This window comes from Ursus americanus, chromosome 22, assembly GCF_024610735.1.
Source record: "Ursus americanus isolate L20-20 chromosome 22, mUrsAme1.1.p, whole genome shotgun sequence".
Taxonomy (NCBI): Eukaryota; Metazoa; Chordata; class Mammalia; order Carnivora; family Ursidae; genus Ursus; species Ursus americanus.
Window position 1 is genome coordinate 28207415 of NC_142148.1, and position 16084 is coordinate 28223498.

The window sequence follows — 16084 nt, forward strand, 5'->3', positions numbered from 1 at the left end:
AAATATTTACTAATTAAAACAAGAAGTTTTTTTTTTTAACTTATCAGATCAAACAAGATCTAACAATGTAACAATCCACCCAGTTCGCAAGGATGTGAGAAACAGAGGCCTGCCCACACAGTTGGAGGGCTCTTTATCTGGTGTATCTAGCAACATTTTAAATATCCCTCCTCTTCCTCTGTAATAATACTTTTAGGAATTTATACACATCATACAGAGGTATGGCCCCATCACCAAAGAGGGGCAGGGCTTGACACTTCCTTCTTTCCTCAAATAAAGTGTATTTTATTTCTGTAAGAAATATTTATTTATCTGTAGAAGGTTAGAACAATGCAGAAAATGAGGAATCAAGAATTCAACCCGCAATCCCAGCAAGGGTGCCAGACTGAGCGCATGTTCCCTTCCTCCTGATGGAACACAGCTGCCTCCTGGTGGTTTTTTTTTTTTTTAAGTACATTCATTATTCACCATTTTTAATTTTTTAAAATGTACTGAATTTTTTAAACTAGGGAATGCATTCAAATGGTTCATAGTTTAAAAGTTCTAAATGGCACACAGTGGGAACTTCCTTCCGTTCCTGTTCCCCTTGAGCTGGATTCCTTTCCCCACAAGCAAGCAAACCTGCTAATCTGTGTAGACAGCCCTCCAGAGATGGAAATGAGAGCTTCTTCCCAGTGCCTGCCTTTGGGTCATGAATCTGTCTTCTAAAAACCTACAAAATTCAAAGAAAAAGTATTTTTACATGAAATATTCATTACCGCCTGGTTGTAGTCATAAAGAATCAGAGATATGAATTCCCAAAATGAGAAGAATGACCAGGTTATATACATCCATCTGTAATCGTTATCAGGACTTAAGCTATAACATGGGGAAATGTCTGTCACAAAAGTTTCTTTAAAGACAATATGCAAAAGAGGAAAGTGATAATTTAAGAATAAAAACAAATCCCAGGGCGCCTGGGTGGCGCAGTCGTTAAGCGTCTGCCTTCAGCTCAGGGTGTGATCCCGGCGTTATGGGATCGAGCCCCGCATCGGGCTCCTCCGCTATGAGCCTGCTTCTTCCTCTCCCACTCCCCCTGCTTGTGTTCCCTCTCTCGCTGGCAGTCTCTATCTCTGTCAGATAAATAAAATAAAATCTTTAAAAACAAATCCCCACCCTTGGAAATAAAAAGAACACAATGATATAACAATGACATATCATTTGCAGCAGCCAAACTGGGAAAGTGTATTTCCCCTTGATGACAGTTATCAGTTCTGAGGGGCGTGTTGTGAAAAGTGTGGCCGTGTGTTTTGGAACAGGACAAATCAATGCAAGTTTTAATGAAGTTAACGAAAACGTTTGCAACCTTTGACTCAGAAATTCCTTCTGAATTACCTAAAGATAGGATGATCTTTATGTGAAAATAGGATCATCACGTTATCTGTAAGTGAAAAAGCTAAATGTCCAACTACAGAGGTCTGGTTGATAGCGGTAGGGACAATGTTCACTTCATGAGACACTCAGGTCATTACATTTGCAAAGATTTGGGGATGATTTTGATGTTAAAAGAAACAGAGTTGAGGATATAGCAAGATCATGAAACCCGACAAGTAGGCAAACGTTCAACATTGAATGTTCAGGGTGTCGGGACTCTCGAGTGTTTTTTCTATAGTCATTCTTTAATGACCATTTACATAAGAAAATACTTTTGACAGAAACAAGCAGAATACATAAACTATGGAAGAGTTTGCATGTGGGTCTGACCAAGCAGAATTTGGATTTACACCCACAGCAAACCTGAGGTTTTGACTGTTACCTCATTCAGTGCTCACTGCCCCAGACCAATTGACCTACTGAACTAACGTGATAGAGGCTTAATATGAAAACCGGAGTGAAGAAAAGTCTACAGGCAGGTCAAAACTCGAGTTCAATCCTCCACCCAAACCTCTTTCACTACCAGGGACATAGGAATTATCTTCAAGATAAAAGAGTTGGAATGCCCAGATGCCTGACCTCAGACTTTTCCTCAGGTTCTTTCTCCTTGCTTAGTCAATGGTTCCCAAAAGGAAGTGTGCCTAGGATTTTTCTGCATTGGGTTGTATACACAGAACCATGCAGACCGTACATCGAGAGGGTTTTAACAGATTTTAAAGAACAGTTTTGAGCAGACAGTATTTTTACTTTGCTAATCACTAGGCAATGCGTGACTCTCCATTTTTCCTTTGTTGAGGAAAATGTTTACTTGTGTGATTGAAGAAGCGTCCGTGCCTCTCAGCTCAAGCTAAGAGTACAAAACCCTTTTGGGTCACGCCTGACAGGGGAATGGGAGGCTTCTCGAGGGGTGCCTCAGCCCTGCTTGGCAGTCTGGTGCTGCTTGCTCACGGCACAGGTTCGTGGGACACTGTCTGGGCCAGCCATTGAGTCCTCTGCCCAAAGCTGCCACCAAGCTCTCCTCCTTGATGTCCTTACTCCTGGGCCTTTTCCTCGGCTGAAATACCCTTCCCACAACAAAAAACCGTGGTAAACTCTTTCCACGAAGAAACTCTTTTCCCTTCTTTCTTTTTTAATTCAGGTGAAATTCACTTAACATGTAATTAACCACTTTAACTTGACCATTAGAACTCAATTGTATTTAGTTGTATTCACTATGTTACACAATAACCAGCTAGCTATTTCTAGTTGCAAAACTTTTTCATCACCACAGAAAAACACCACCTATCCACTAAGCAATCCATCTCCATTCGACCTTGGCCCCATCCCCTTGCCCCGGTAACTTCTAATCGGCTGTCTCTATGACCTTACCTATTCAGGACATTTCAAATAATAGGAATCCTATAACATGACCTTTTGTGTCTGGCTTCTTTCCCTTAGCGCAATGTTTTCAAGGTTCATCCAAATGGCAGCATGTATCAACATTTCACTTCTTTTATGGCTGAATAATATTTTACTGAACGTCACATCCCACGGTTTGCGTATCCATTCATCCACTGATGGACAGCTGAGTTGTTTCCACCGTGTGGCTTTTATGATTAATGTACGATGAACATTCACATACAAGTTTCTGCGTAGACATAGATTTTCATTTCTCTTTGGGTACATACTTAGGAGTGGAATTGCTGAATCACGTGCTATTTCTATGTTTAACTTTTTGATGAACCGCCAAAGAGTTTTCCATCCTGGCTGCACCATTTTATATTCTTGCCAGCAGTGCACAAAGGGTCCTATTTCCCCACATCCCGGCCAGCAGTTAGCCCCCTCCTCCCCACCCTAGTGGGTATGAAATGGTGTCTCACTGTGGCTTTAATTTGCATCTCTCTGAACTAGTGATTCCAATCATCTTTTTCATGTGCTCGTTATCTATTTGTAGTTTTTTGGTTTTTTTTTTAAGATTTTATGTATTCATTTGACAGAGAGACAGCCAGTGAGAGAGGGAACACAAGCAGGGGGAGTGGGAGAGGGAGAAGCGGGCTCCCAGTGGAGGAGCCCAATGTGGGGCTCGATTCCAGAACGCCAGGATCACGCCCTGAGCCAAAGGCAGACGCTTAATGACTGAGCCACCCAGGCGCCCCCTATTTGTAGATCTTGTTTGAAGAAATGCCTGTTCCATTCCTTTGCTTTTAAATTGGGCTATCTTTTTACTGTTGAGTTGTAAAAGTTCCTTATATAGCCTGGATATTAAACCCAAATCAGATATAGGATTTGCAAATATTTTCTTCCATTCTGTAGGTTGCCTTTTCACATTCTTGATAATATCCTTTGATGCACAGAAGTTTTGTTTTGCTTGTGCTTTTGGTATCAACTGTAAGAAACCATCACCAGACCCCAGGTCAAGATTTACCTGTTTTCTTCTAGTAGGTTTATAGTTTTAGCTCCTATATTTAGGTCATTGATCCATTCTGAGTTAATGAGTGATACATGGAGCGAGGCAGAGGTCCAACTTCATTCTGCTTTAGTGATCCAGTCATCCAGCACTGTTTGAAGAGACTTCTTATTCCAGTAAGAAGTGTTAACACTTGTCAAAAATCAGTTAGCCATATAAGGGTTTATTTCTGGATTCTCAATTCTATTCCATTGGTTTGTATGTCTATACCACACTGCTTTGATTACTGAAGCTTTGTACTAGGTTTTGAAATCAGAAGTGTGAAACATCCAACTTGGAACATTTTTCAAGCTCGGTTTTGCTCATTGCAGCCTCTAACAGCTTCATAGGAATTTGAGGATCCACTTGTTTCTGAAAGAAAAAAAAAAAAGCCATTGGAATTTTGACAGAGATGCACTCAGTCTATAGACCGCCTGCGACAATATTACCATTGGGGTAATGTTGTCTTCCAACCCATCAACACAAGCGGTCTTTCCATTTATCTAGGTTTTCTTTCAAGATGTTTTAGTTTCAGTGTACAAATCTTTCACCTCCTTGGTTAAACGGATTCCTAGGTATTTTAGTCTTTGGAATGCTACCGTATTTGTGTGGTCTTGGACCCTGCAACTCTGAATTTTTCAGCTCTAGTTTTCTAGTGGATTCTTTGGCATTTTCCCTACATGGGGTTTTGGTCAAGTTTTCTTTTCTAATTTCTGTATCTTTAATTCTGTGTACTTACCGAAATGCTGTGGCTACAACTTCTGGTACAAGGGTGAACAGCAGCAGGGACAGGGGCCACTTCTATTATGTTGGTTGTGGGTTCTTCAAATAAACCCGTTTGTCCTGTTTACAAAGTTCCTTTCTAGTCCTAATGTGCTGTTTTTATCATGAGAGGGTGTCAGAATTTCATCAAATGTTTTGTCTGCATCTATTAAAACAATCCATGTGGCTTTTTCCTCTTAAGGTGTATTCCATTATGTTGAACCACCCTTACGTCCCTGAAGAAATCCCCAACTCCCTAGTAGTACATCACTTTTTCAAGGTCTCCTTTGCATTCAGAACTGTCTTCCCCAGACAGTAACTTCCGAATAGTGTTCCCTTCATATTTCTGTACTCTTGAAGCTGGGTGTAGTAAGTGCCCGAGTACTGCTCAGTGATCATCTTATCAACTGAGCGTAGACTTTAGGTGGAAGAAATCACGGAGAGCCACAACTCAAAGGTTAGATTAGATTATACGCATGTGTGTGGTGCTGGGAGAAAGTTCTACCGAAATTGCTCCTCTCCCAACAGGTCTGGTTTTCATTTTCAGTATCTGCCTCTTATTTTATCATATGAAAATGAATATACTCTCGAGTACTGCACAAGAGGCTATCAAGATGAGTGCCTTCCTAAGAAGATTTGCCAATTCACAACCATCCCCAACACCGCATGAGTGTTGACTTCAACAAACGAATCTCTGCCAGTTTGATATGTGAAAATGTCCCGTAGTTCAATCTTGTGAGTTCTCAGTATGAGGCTGTGTGTCTCTGCGAATGTGTAGTAAAATATTTTATAGGGGAAGCAGCTGAGATTAGCACTGACTTTTCCAAGGCAATCTTTCTTGACTCTATTAAGCACCCCATTTTCTAAAATCAAACAGACGCACCAGATACACTTAAATATTCTTAAGAGTTTATTATAAACTAGTTTCACAGGCCACAAGGAAGTAAAAGGACTATGTACAGCCTTACGGGAAACAGGCAGGGATCTGAGGAGGGCCAAGTTGAGTCTAGGGCCTTGGTGGGCGCATTCCCGGGGGAGGGGGCCCTGAAAGGGAAACCAGACAATCCCGTGAGACTCCGAGAACAACGGCATAACAAACAACCAGGTCTGTGGTAATCGGGCCCACGCCTCTGTGGGGCTACTTCCATAACTCTGTGGCCAAGGGTCAAAGAAGGCCTGAAGTAAGAGTAAGAAGTTTAGTCAGTGCCTGATCTGCAACTCACATTCCCAGCCCCAGCCCCCGCCTCCCACCCCAGCCACCCCAACCCCTCCGCCTCCACCCCTAGTCCCTTCCCCAACCCCCCCAAGTCACCAAGTGATCAGAGGGACGTACGTTAACATATATGCTAACTAGGGACTTCTCTGGCATGGGTGGGTTCCTATGATTATAAAACCCACATACAAAAAACCCGAACTAGAGACACAGGGATTAGCCACTGTGGCTGGGAGTTATCTCAGAGGCCACTACGGCCTGGTACAAAGAACACCTATCTGGGAGGTGGGACACTAAGTTCTTGGGGCCCATTTCCTTATCTATAAAATGAAAGGGCTAACCTATGTCAGCATCTCCCAAACTAGATTTAAACAGATATATATAAATAAATAGTACAGTAAAGTCCAGAGCTCCCTCTTAATTACTAGACATTATCACACCCGAGGGCGTGAGACAATCCTAGGACCTTTGTTGGGGACTCTCAGAATGTATTATTTCTCAGTGCCCTGAGAATGCTGCCTTGGACACTGAGAAGTACCCCAGGTACAGGACCACTCTAACTGCTCTAAGAGAGAGGGAAGGCTGATTTTAAGAAATGTCTTTTCCCTCTTTCCTTTGTGGACAAAGTTGCCCTCCAAGAGTTCACTTCCGTAGGCTTAAGGCCTAGAAGCCCTGAGGTTATGGTCAAAATCAAACCTTCCCTCCACTCCCCATCCCAACATGCTCTAGGAAGTCAAGTCACTGCTGCTGGCACTTACCTCGCATGCCCGGGGGAGGGGGCCGCATCCCCGGCGGGGGCATGCCCATCGGGGTTCCTCGTCCAGGGGGGATCCCCATCGGGGGACCCATGGGAGGCCTCATGCCCGGTGGTGGGCCCATCATGCCTACAAGAGAAAAGCCCCAAGAATACAGCTCAAGTATCTGTCTTGAAAAGGTAGCAGGAAACATACCAAAGCTGTCCACCAAGCTGAGAAAGATGGACCATTCCACCCTCCCAGTCTCTTCTAAGAAACTGGGCCTTGCGCCAAAGAGGTAGGGCTCCCCATGGCTCTTGTCCAGCTAGTTCCATGGTCAGTCAGCCAGGCTGGATCTCAGAGTAATCCTGCTTAATTACACAAACTCATCATCAGTTTCAGTTAACGTTATGTCTCATCATGAATCCAGCTCAGGCATCTGCCATCAGGTGGCCATGGTCTCCTTACAGGCTCCTCACCTGGAGGTGGTGCCCCCCGGCCCATAGGTGGGGGAGGACCCCCACGGCCGGGCGGGTACTGGGTCGGGGCCCCCGCAATGCTGGCGGTGGCAGCAGCTGCAGCAGCGGCCACAGTGCCTCTTCCTTGTGGGGTCATCACCTAAGACGACACAGGAGCCGAGTCAGGCAAAACAGCGCAGGGCAACGTAGCATCCCGCTCTCCTCCCAACTCAGTTAAGCCCGAGCAGCTGCCCCATCCCCTAAGCTACAACTCGCAGCATCAGGCTATCTGAAACCACCTGCCAGAGAAGACCAAGCTTGAAAGCTCATTCCCACCTTCCAGGCCCGAGTTAGGGAGGCCCGGTCCAAATTAGAAACGGCCCCTGCACTGTCAGTGTAACTGCTAACAGGCTGTAGGAGAGCACAGCTCCTATGTTGTCATGGAAACATTCTGCCCCAACATGTTTGGCTAAAACACCTTTTACGCATCTCTTTACTTCAACAGCATCAAAATAATTTACAATGTTAAGTTTTCCTTCTCACTTGATTCTGGGACACATACAGAGAGAACACAATGAAATAAATACTGACAGCCTGACAGTCAGAGGTCAGTCCTTCTGGACTCTTCCCAAACTGTGGGCCTGCCCTCTCTCTATCCTTCATTTTAACCTGGAGAAGTTGGCGCCCTTCCCCAACTCCTTACCTGTTGGGATGGCCCACCAACCCCTCGGACTGGCCCTGCAAGTCCTGCAGGAGCCTGGGGCATCGGAACACCAGCTGGGATTCCTCTGCCAGCAGCCCGGCCGATCCCTGGGCCCCCGGCAGCTCCAGCAAGCGGCACTCGGGCAATGCCAGTCTAAAAAATAAAGAAAAACACTCAAATGGTGGGGGCCTAGAGAAGCAGAAGTACACTTTGGAATGCCATTGCCAAGAGAGCCCCTAAGATTTACGGGGCATCAAAACAGCTTAAGAATACTACCTAGCCACCCGTATGTGTTAATACCATTCCTCTTCCATCCAAGATTATGTGCCTAGCTGTCACCCCTACAGCAGGCTAGAAGAACTTAAGAGGCAGTCTAGAGACGACACACCACAACTCAACCTATATGCGTTTCTGTGAAAATTAAACCAACGAAGGGCCAGGGCTCCATTCAGAAGGGTATAACAGACAAGACCAGTTGACCTGGCATCATAGAGAAATGAGGTCCAGTCCCAGCTCTGATTCTCACCTGGTGGGTGACAGTGGGCAAGTGATCCCACAATTCTGGGACTGTTTCCTCATCTGTAAATGATGGAGTTATGACAAAACCAGTTGTGGTCATGAAGACTTACCATATCTACGTAAGAGTAGCAACTTCTACTAGAAATAGATCCAAGACTTATGAATACAGACATATGCTTTAACCAAAAAATATGGTAAATCCCTTGCAGACATTTATAATTAGAAAGGCTTCAGTGTACGAGGCCAAAAAGAAGGAAATGACTAGGATAACTACTCCATCCTCACTTAAGAGAATATTTTTAACATGACTTTTAAAAAGTATACCACAACTGGAAAAATGTTTACAATGTTAAGTGAAAAAGCAGAATGAAGTATTACATACATATTACGCATTAAACACACAAAACAGATATACACGTGGACAAAAGTAAGGAAGATTATTCCTTTGATGACAATGTCTTAAAATGAAAATGGGAAAAGCTGGTCAGATGCTCTGAAGTCTGTTCTATTTCTGAACGTAGGCTGGTGTTTATGGAACCAAGACTGCCTGGGATCAAATGCCAGCTTCACCACTTAATAGCTGTGACACTCAGGTATGTTACTAAACCCCAGGGTTTTTTTTATCTATTAAGTGGGAATAATTTATCTCAAAAAACTGTTTATAAAAAGTAAAATATTAAAGTGCTTGGCACACAGCAGGTGCTTAATAAATGTTAACTATTATTCTCTAACTGTATAAAATATATACGTTGTTATTTGGATTTAGGACTTTTTTTTTTTTCCAATTTGAGAGCAAGCCGTTGTGAGTGAGACCGGAAGAGGGAGAGAGAATCCTCAAGCAGATTCCCCAACGAGCGTGGAGCCCAACACAGGGTGGGATTCCAGGACCCAGAGATCATGACCCGAGCCCAACTCAAGAGTCGGCAGCTCAATCAACTGAGCCATCCAGGCACTACCCTGCAACCCAGCATTTTAAAGTAATGTTCAAGAGCCCTTTGGTTTCTTTATTCCTTCTTAACAGAGTTCCCCATTCCTTTTATAAAGATTTATTTTGAGAGAGCATGCACAAGTGAGCACACGTGAGTGGGGAATGGGCACACAGGGGCAGCAGAAGGAATCTCAAACAGACTCCCAGCTGAGCGTGGAGCCTGAGGCAGGGCTCAATCTCACATGACCTGAACTAAAATCAAAAGTCGGGACACTTGACCAACTGAGCCACCCAGGCGTCCCTTGGAGTTAAGACTTTCTGAAGTCCAGCTAGAATGCCATCACATGAAGAAGTGACCAGATGGCCTTAAGATCCTTTTCTCCTGACGCACTGTGTACACCAGCTGAGGAAGAAAGGGAGGGCTTTAAGGTTGGAAACCCTCCAATCCTGGTTCCCCATCTCTACTTCCTCCTGTGGGGTAACCCCTTTGAGAGTCTATTATCTATAAAAAGGGTACAAAAATCAGAGGATACCTGTGAGTAATGCAGTGAAATGCAGAGAACCTAACACAGAGCCTGGCTCACAGCAGGCTCCCCTGCTTATACTGGCCCTCTGCACTGACTTACATCTTTGGGAGGAGGTCCCTCTACGGTCATTGAGACCAGGTTCTCCCCCCGAAGCAGCACCAGACCGAGGACTCGCTTCTCTTCTCTTTCTGCTTGTTTTGAGTTCTTCGGCCTGAGGATGGGTTTGGGAAAAGAAATAAGCAAGCATCAGAAAAAGCGAAAAGCTCCCGTTCACCTGTCTAGGGGCCTCCAAGATTTGTTTTACACTGTATCTCCCAACAAATGGTACAAAAACTTCCTCTGAGACAGCTCCTCTCAATAGTCTTCATAGACTGAACTCATCACCCCTTAGTGGTTGTCTCCCACGCCAAGGGGATGCGCTGACCAAGAGACAGGACAAGAATTAAGAAAGTCCAGCCCTGGCTTGAATGTTATTCCGTAACCATCGGGAAGACCTTTCCTCAGTCCAGTCTTCTTTGACTTTACCCTACTCCCTCCTTTCAGCTTAAGGCCTTATCAGTGTGAGGAGGCAGCACGAACAACTCAAGTCCACCGAACCTCTCAGCCCTCTCGCACGCAGCACCCTTCCACTACCAAGTCAGCCGCGCAGAACGATTCACTACAGCCCTCACCTCACCTCAGAAATAGAAACAAAAAAGGAGTAACTATTAGAAATTACACCTCTGTCCTCAGCACAAAAACAGACATTCCCAATGCAACCGCCAGAAAAGGAGGACAAAATATATAGCTGACCCTTGAACAACATGGGTCTGAACTATGCAGGGCCACTCGTATGGTAATTTTTTTGATACGGTACTGCAAATGTATTTTCTCTTATGATTTTAATAACTTTTCTCTATCTTACTTTATTGTAAGGATACAGTATATAATACATGTGCATACAAAATACATGTTCATACGTTTAGATTATTGATAAGGCCTCCGAACAACAACAGGCCATAGTAATTCAGTCTGGGGGGAGTCCGAAGTTATACATGGATTTTAGACTGAGTGGGGTCGGTGCCCCAACCCCTAAGTTGTTTGAGGGTCAACTGTACATGTAAACTGGGAAATAAAATAACTGCAGCAAGAAAGGGGAAGGGAAGAAAAAGTCAAAACCAATATCCTAAAAATAAAGGAAAGACAAAATGATCTGATTTTTAAAAACTTAGAGGTTTCCTTTTAATAGTATTTTTTATATTAAATCAACAGCAGTTTTCTGTGGGTGGACATTTCTTCCTTTTTCCTTATCTATATTTTTTTAAAGAAAAGCACGTATTGCTCTTTCATCAAAAAAAAAAAAAAACAAACCCAAAACAAAAAAACAAAAACACAAACCAAAAAACCACACACACACACACACACACACACACACACACACACACACACACAAAACCCTTCTGGGTATTTAAGTCTTTCTTCATATACTTCTATGTACCTTCAAAATATATTTCCCAATAAACTTTTCTAAATTATCAGAACAGTTTCATTAAAAGACAACAACAACAACAGGAGAGAACCATGTGGAATAGTTCTACCCTGATTTGCTAGCCCCCTAATGTGTCCCTGGCACTCAACCATCCCTACCACATTGTGCCCTGTACTTCTCGACCTCTTGCCGCAAAAAGAAAACAATAGCCCTAAAGGGAATCAGAAGCCACCAACGATATAAAGTGGACCACTGCATGTGGCAAAAGACAGCTGAATGATCACGAAAATCACATAACCTCTTTGGGCCTCAGGATGCCTTGAATGTAATATGCACGAAAAGCTAGCCCACATTTTTTAATAGGCCAGAAGCTTAAGATCTGTGAGTCTTAAGACAAGGGAGTTATCCAATTACATATGGAATTGTAGAAAAGTAGAAAATAGCTCCAATTGTGTCTATAAATGCCAACAAAAGTCACTGGCCCCAAACCCACACGGGAAGCTGAGCACTTACCCTGAAGAGGGTCAGAGGCTTCTTAAAGCAGTTTCAGACCAGGCTGCATTGGGAGAGCCCTTTAGGCTACAGCTTTACAAATAGGCAATGAGGCCAGAAAATCAAGCTCTCCCCCCTTACACACCTGTGGGGAGAACATGAGAGCCCTTTACCCCAGTACCCAGGGGCACACAAAGTCAGAGAAACAAAAAGCCTAGCAGCCCTCCTTACAACTTGTACTCAGCTAGGACTAGAGAGCAAGGCTGGCCAGGCTACCAGAGAAGGAGATTTCTTAGAGTCCAGTGTCCCCATTTAAATCTGCCCTCTAACACAGGAGAGCAACCAAGGAACCAGCTAGCTACATCACCACCTGTCGCTCGGCCCACCCACCCAATCCACTCCCCTCACAACTCACATCCCACCCCACGCAGCCCACTTCTCACTTGATCTTCCTGAACTCATCGCAGTCACAGAGGATCAAATTCATGTGCTTGTCGAAAGCCTTGAAGGTGCCGATGAAGATGCGGCCGTCTTGCAGGATGCACCTCATCCTGTAGTCGATGTGCTGCAGCATCTTGCTGCTCTTGCCCACGGTCTGCAAGGACAATCAGCAGGATGAGTCCGGCTCTTCCGGACCTCGGTATCCCAGCCCAGCAGCCGTGGCCTTCTTTTCCACATGCAGATTCTCAGCTCCGGCTGCTGGCCACAGCCCTTCCCCAGGAATTCTCCCACACCACCTCTGCCCACAACTGCTATTCCCCTTCCCTTAAAATCGTCTTTTTCATGTTACAATTGCCTGTGTCTGTGCTGTGTCAGTTTCAGGCGTGAGGGTGCGAAGTGTCTCCAAACGAATCCAATCCCCCCCAGACCAGATGAGCCACCTGCCACTGTGCAGATTATAGGTGACCAGTGCTGTGGAACACCCGCAGCCCATTTTAAAGACCGAGGGAACGAGGAGCTGGAATGATTGGCACTAAAGATCCAATCAACGAGAATTTGTCATCAGAAAGGAGCTGATCAGCTTGGAGGCAAAGAGAATGGAATCCCTGAATCAAAAATGTTCGTGTGCCTCCAAGACTACCTTTGGGTAGGGAAACTTTCTGGGGGCCAGGGCGCTCATCAGTTTGAACACATACTGGTCTTTAAGAACATACATAACTTGCTATACTTCTTTATCAATCCAACAACCTTTTCTGCTTTGCAGCTTGGCTTCCAATGTAGCTTTGCTACAAGTGAGACTAAACAGATCTCATACTACAAACTGTCGGGTGCCTTTAGCAGTTCTCTCTCTCTAGAAATTAACCACCTGTCATCTGATTTGTCTGTCAGCCAGTGTGACTGGTGTGGGCTTCTCCTAACTCATCCAAGCGCCTGCTCCGTGCCAGGCACTGTGCTTGCTGTCCATCTCTGTGAGCCTGGACAAGAACGGGTTTTTGAACCTACCGATGTGTGGATCCGAACCTCGACTGACACCCTGGAGACGCAGGCTACGCGGTTCACTCTCCCTCAAATGACCATGTTAACCGGCTCGTAAACACAGATGTGAACCTTTATGGCAACATTTACTGGTCCGTGCGCCTTGTTAAGAGCTAAGTCTTCCTGGGTGCTGTGTACCAGGCACCGTGACAAGCACTACAGAGCTCATTTAATTCTAGAAATCAGGCTAATTATTATTCCTATTTTACAGATGCATCCACTGAGACCAGGAGAGGTTAAGTAGCTAGCCCTGTCTCACAGCCAGGAAGCTGGGCTGGAACCTGGACAGGCTGAATCCAGTGCCTACTCTACAAACGATCCCACAAACAATTCCCCGCTTTCAGTTCACCCAACACGTAATGGCTACAGAACAGTGCTCTTTCTCAACACAACTAAGTTCCTGTCACTTTGCTGGCCAAATCCTTCAATGGCATACCTCATCACCAACAGGATTTGGTAGCATGTAAAGCCTTTAGAAACCAGGTTCCTGCCAATTCCTCCCATCTCTCTTTCCACCCCTTCCTCTCTTCCTCCTCCAGGGACTTTCAACAGTGCTACCCTTCATGCTTCCTTCCCATCTGTAACACTCCCTTCCATCTTCACTGGGAAGACACCTCTAACAATCTTTTGGGACTCTGCTCAGGAATCATCTACTCCAGAAAGCGTTCTTACCCCGCCCCTCCCTCGCCGTTACTTTTACGTAATGCATAATTACCACTCTGGATTATAGTATCTGTGTCCCCAACTAGAAAGTCACCTGGGTGAAGGAGGGAAGCATTTCATTATGTAGCCCCAGTGCCTGAAAAGTCAGACAAACTCAAACACACAGACATGCTCAACAACTGAGTTGAACTCTTCCTCCAAACATTCTCGTTCACCCTCCCATTCCCTCCTCCCATCTACTGGACCCAGGCACACTCCCCGGTTTCGGCCACAAGTCCTCCCACCTCTTTCTGCAACTCATCCTCAGACCCTCACCCCGTTCCACAAGTCCTCCTGAAGCTGTAATGCCTGCTCCGAACCCCCAGACACGCATTAATTCTGCAAAAGTTTCCTTAGTGCCTGCAGGACCCCAAGCACTGTGGCCACAGCGGCATGGAGAGCCGCGGTTCTATCCTCGCCACCACCGAGCGACCCCGGCCTCCGTCCCTCGGTTCCAGCCTTCCTCTCCCCCATCCCGCCGAATGGCCAAGGTCCGGGTCTCCCCTGCCCAGACGGGGCGGCCGCGGCCCGGGCCTTCACGGCCATGAGCGGCCAACCGACGATCTCCCCCCGGATCGGTCGCGGTCCCCACTCCACGACGGACTCGGAAGTTCCCGCGCCGCTAGCCTGCGCCTCCTCACCATGGTGGCGGTTCTGATGGCTCCGATTCCCGCCGGATTCCTCTCGGCACAGGCCTAGACACCCGCCAGCAGCTCTCTTCCCGCCGCCGCTACCGGAAGTGCGGCCGCGGATAAAATGGGGTCGGGTAAAAGCTACTTCCGGCCCGGCGTCGGCTCTTGAGTTCCGACCAAAACGCGGAGCGGTGAGCGCAGAGGCCGCGGGGGCTTGGGGCGCGGCTAACGTCAAACTGAACTTTCCGGAGATGTTTGGTCACCTTCCTACTTTCAGTCCGTTCCCGAATCGCTCCTCCACACCTTCTTTCCCTCCCCCACGCCGCCCTGTCCCATTACCTCTAGGTAACCATCTCCCATCACTTCCCCCCTCCCCTCGCCCCAACCCACCCCATCCCACCCCCCACCCCCCCGCAGCCACTGTCCTCGCTTTTCCGCGAATTAGCTTGCCGTGCTCCTGCCTTAGCCCCTTTGCAGTTGCTGTTGCCTCTGCCTGGAATGCTAATCGTCCAGCTCTGTGCACGACTCATGCTCTCACTTCCTTCAGGACTTAAGCTCAAATAACATTTTCCCACTGAGAACTTTGCTGACCATCCTGATTAAAACTGCAACGTTCCCTCCCATCCCTGCTTTAACTTTCTCCTTACCATTATCCCTAATATACTATTTCTGTTATTTTATTATTCCTCCCCACTAGAATGGAAATTCTGAGGGTATAAATTTTCCTTTGTGTATTTTTCGTTATTGCAATGCCTAAAACACTACTTAGCACAAAACAAGGGTGGAAAACATATTTGAATGGAGGAATGAGTCAAATCCCATACGGTCCTCGGACGTGTGACTACTACCTAAAGGCTCAGGAATTTCAAATTTATTCCTCTAACCCAGGGCTCTTCGTTTTAACTCGTGGCCTTTTCCCCAGCCACCTGCTTGACCTGGAGGTCTAATAGGTGTACTAAACCTAACATGATGAAAATTGGATTCTTGATTGTATTCGCTCTTCTTCCCAAACCCACTTCTTACCAGTGTTCCCCATCTCAGGAGTTTCTCGAGTTAAAAAAACAAAAAGCAAAATGACAAACTTGGAAGCATCCTTGATTCCTCTCTCCCTCTCCCATCTCATAATTTATCCATCAGCAGATTCTGTGGACCTCACCTACAAAATGTCTTGAATCACCTGTTCCACTGCTACAATGCTCTCCTTGCTACCGTCAGCTTGTCAATTTCCACAAACAAGAAAAAGGGGGTCATGAATTCATCGGCCTTTGTTTGGTAAAGTGCTGCTAAGGTTCAGTCTAGATCAGGGCCTGGCAAACTTTTGCTGTTAAGGGTCAGATAGATCAGATAGTGCTTTAGGGTTTGTGGGCCACACGATCTCTGTTGCAATGACTCAATCCAACCATGACAGGATGAAAGCAGCTCGAGACAACATAACAAATATATGGCTGTTACAATAAAACTTTACAAACACAAATACTGTTCTTTTGATTCTTTTCAACCATTTAAAATATAAAAATCATTCCTACTTCACAGCCCTTACCAAAGCATGTGTCAGGATCTGAAGGGCTGCAGCGAACAGACCTCTGGGGCACAAGTGAGTGGAGACTGAAGAGCTGGTGAGCAGGGGAGGTC

At 45.7% G+C, this 16084-nt stretch overlaps 1 protein-coding gene across 1 annotated transcript; it reads right to left on the bottom strand.

The window, feature by feature from the left end:
- Positions 1-5487: 5487 nt before the first annotated feature.
- Positions 5488-14612, bottom strand: SNRPB (small nuclear ribonucleoprotein polypeptides B and B1). Its single transcript, XM_045807867.2, has 7 exons — positions 14462-14612; positions 12086-12237; positions 9782-9893; positions 7709-7861; positions 7027-7165; positions 6572-6697; positions 5488-5776 (listed from the first exon to the last, which is right to left on the bottom strand). The coding sequence occupies exons 1-7, from the start codon at positions 14462-14464 to the stop codon at positions 5766-5768; spliced, it is 696 nt and encodes a 231-aa protein (XP_045663823.1). The 5' UTR covers positions 14465-14612; the 3' UTR covers positions 5488-5765.
- Between the last annotated feature and the right edge of the window lie 1472 nt (positions 14613-16084).

Excerpts from the sequence above, each read along its gene's own strand:
- SNRPB (XM_045807867.2), bottom strand. Across the intron at positions 7,166-7,708 it reads TTGGTGGGCCATCCCAACAG|GTGATGACCCCACAAGGAAG; the intron begins GTAAGGAGTTGG and ends GTGTCGTCTTAG. Across the intron at positions 6,698-7,026 it reads CCGGGGGGCACCACCTCCAG|GCATGATGGGCCCACCACCG; the intron begins GTGAGGAGCCTG and ends TTTCTCTTGTAG.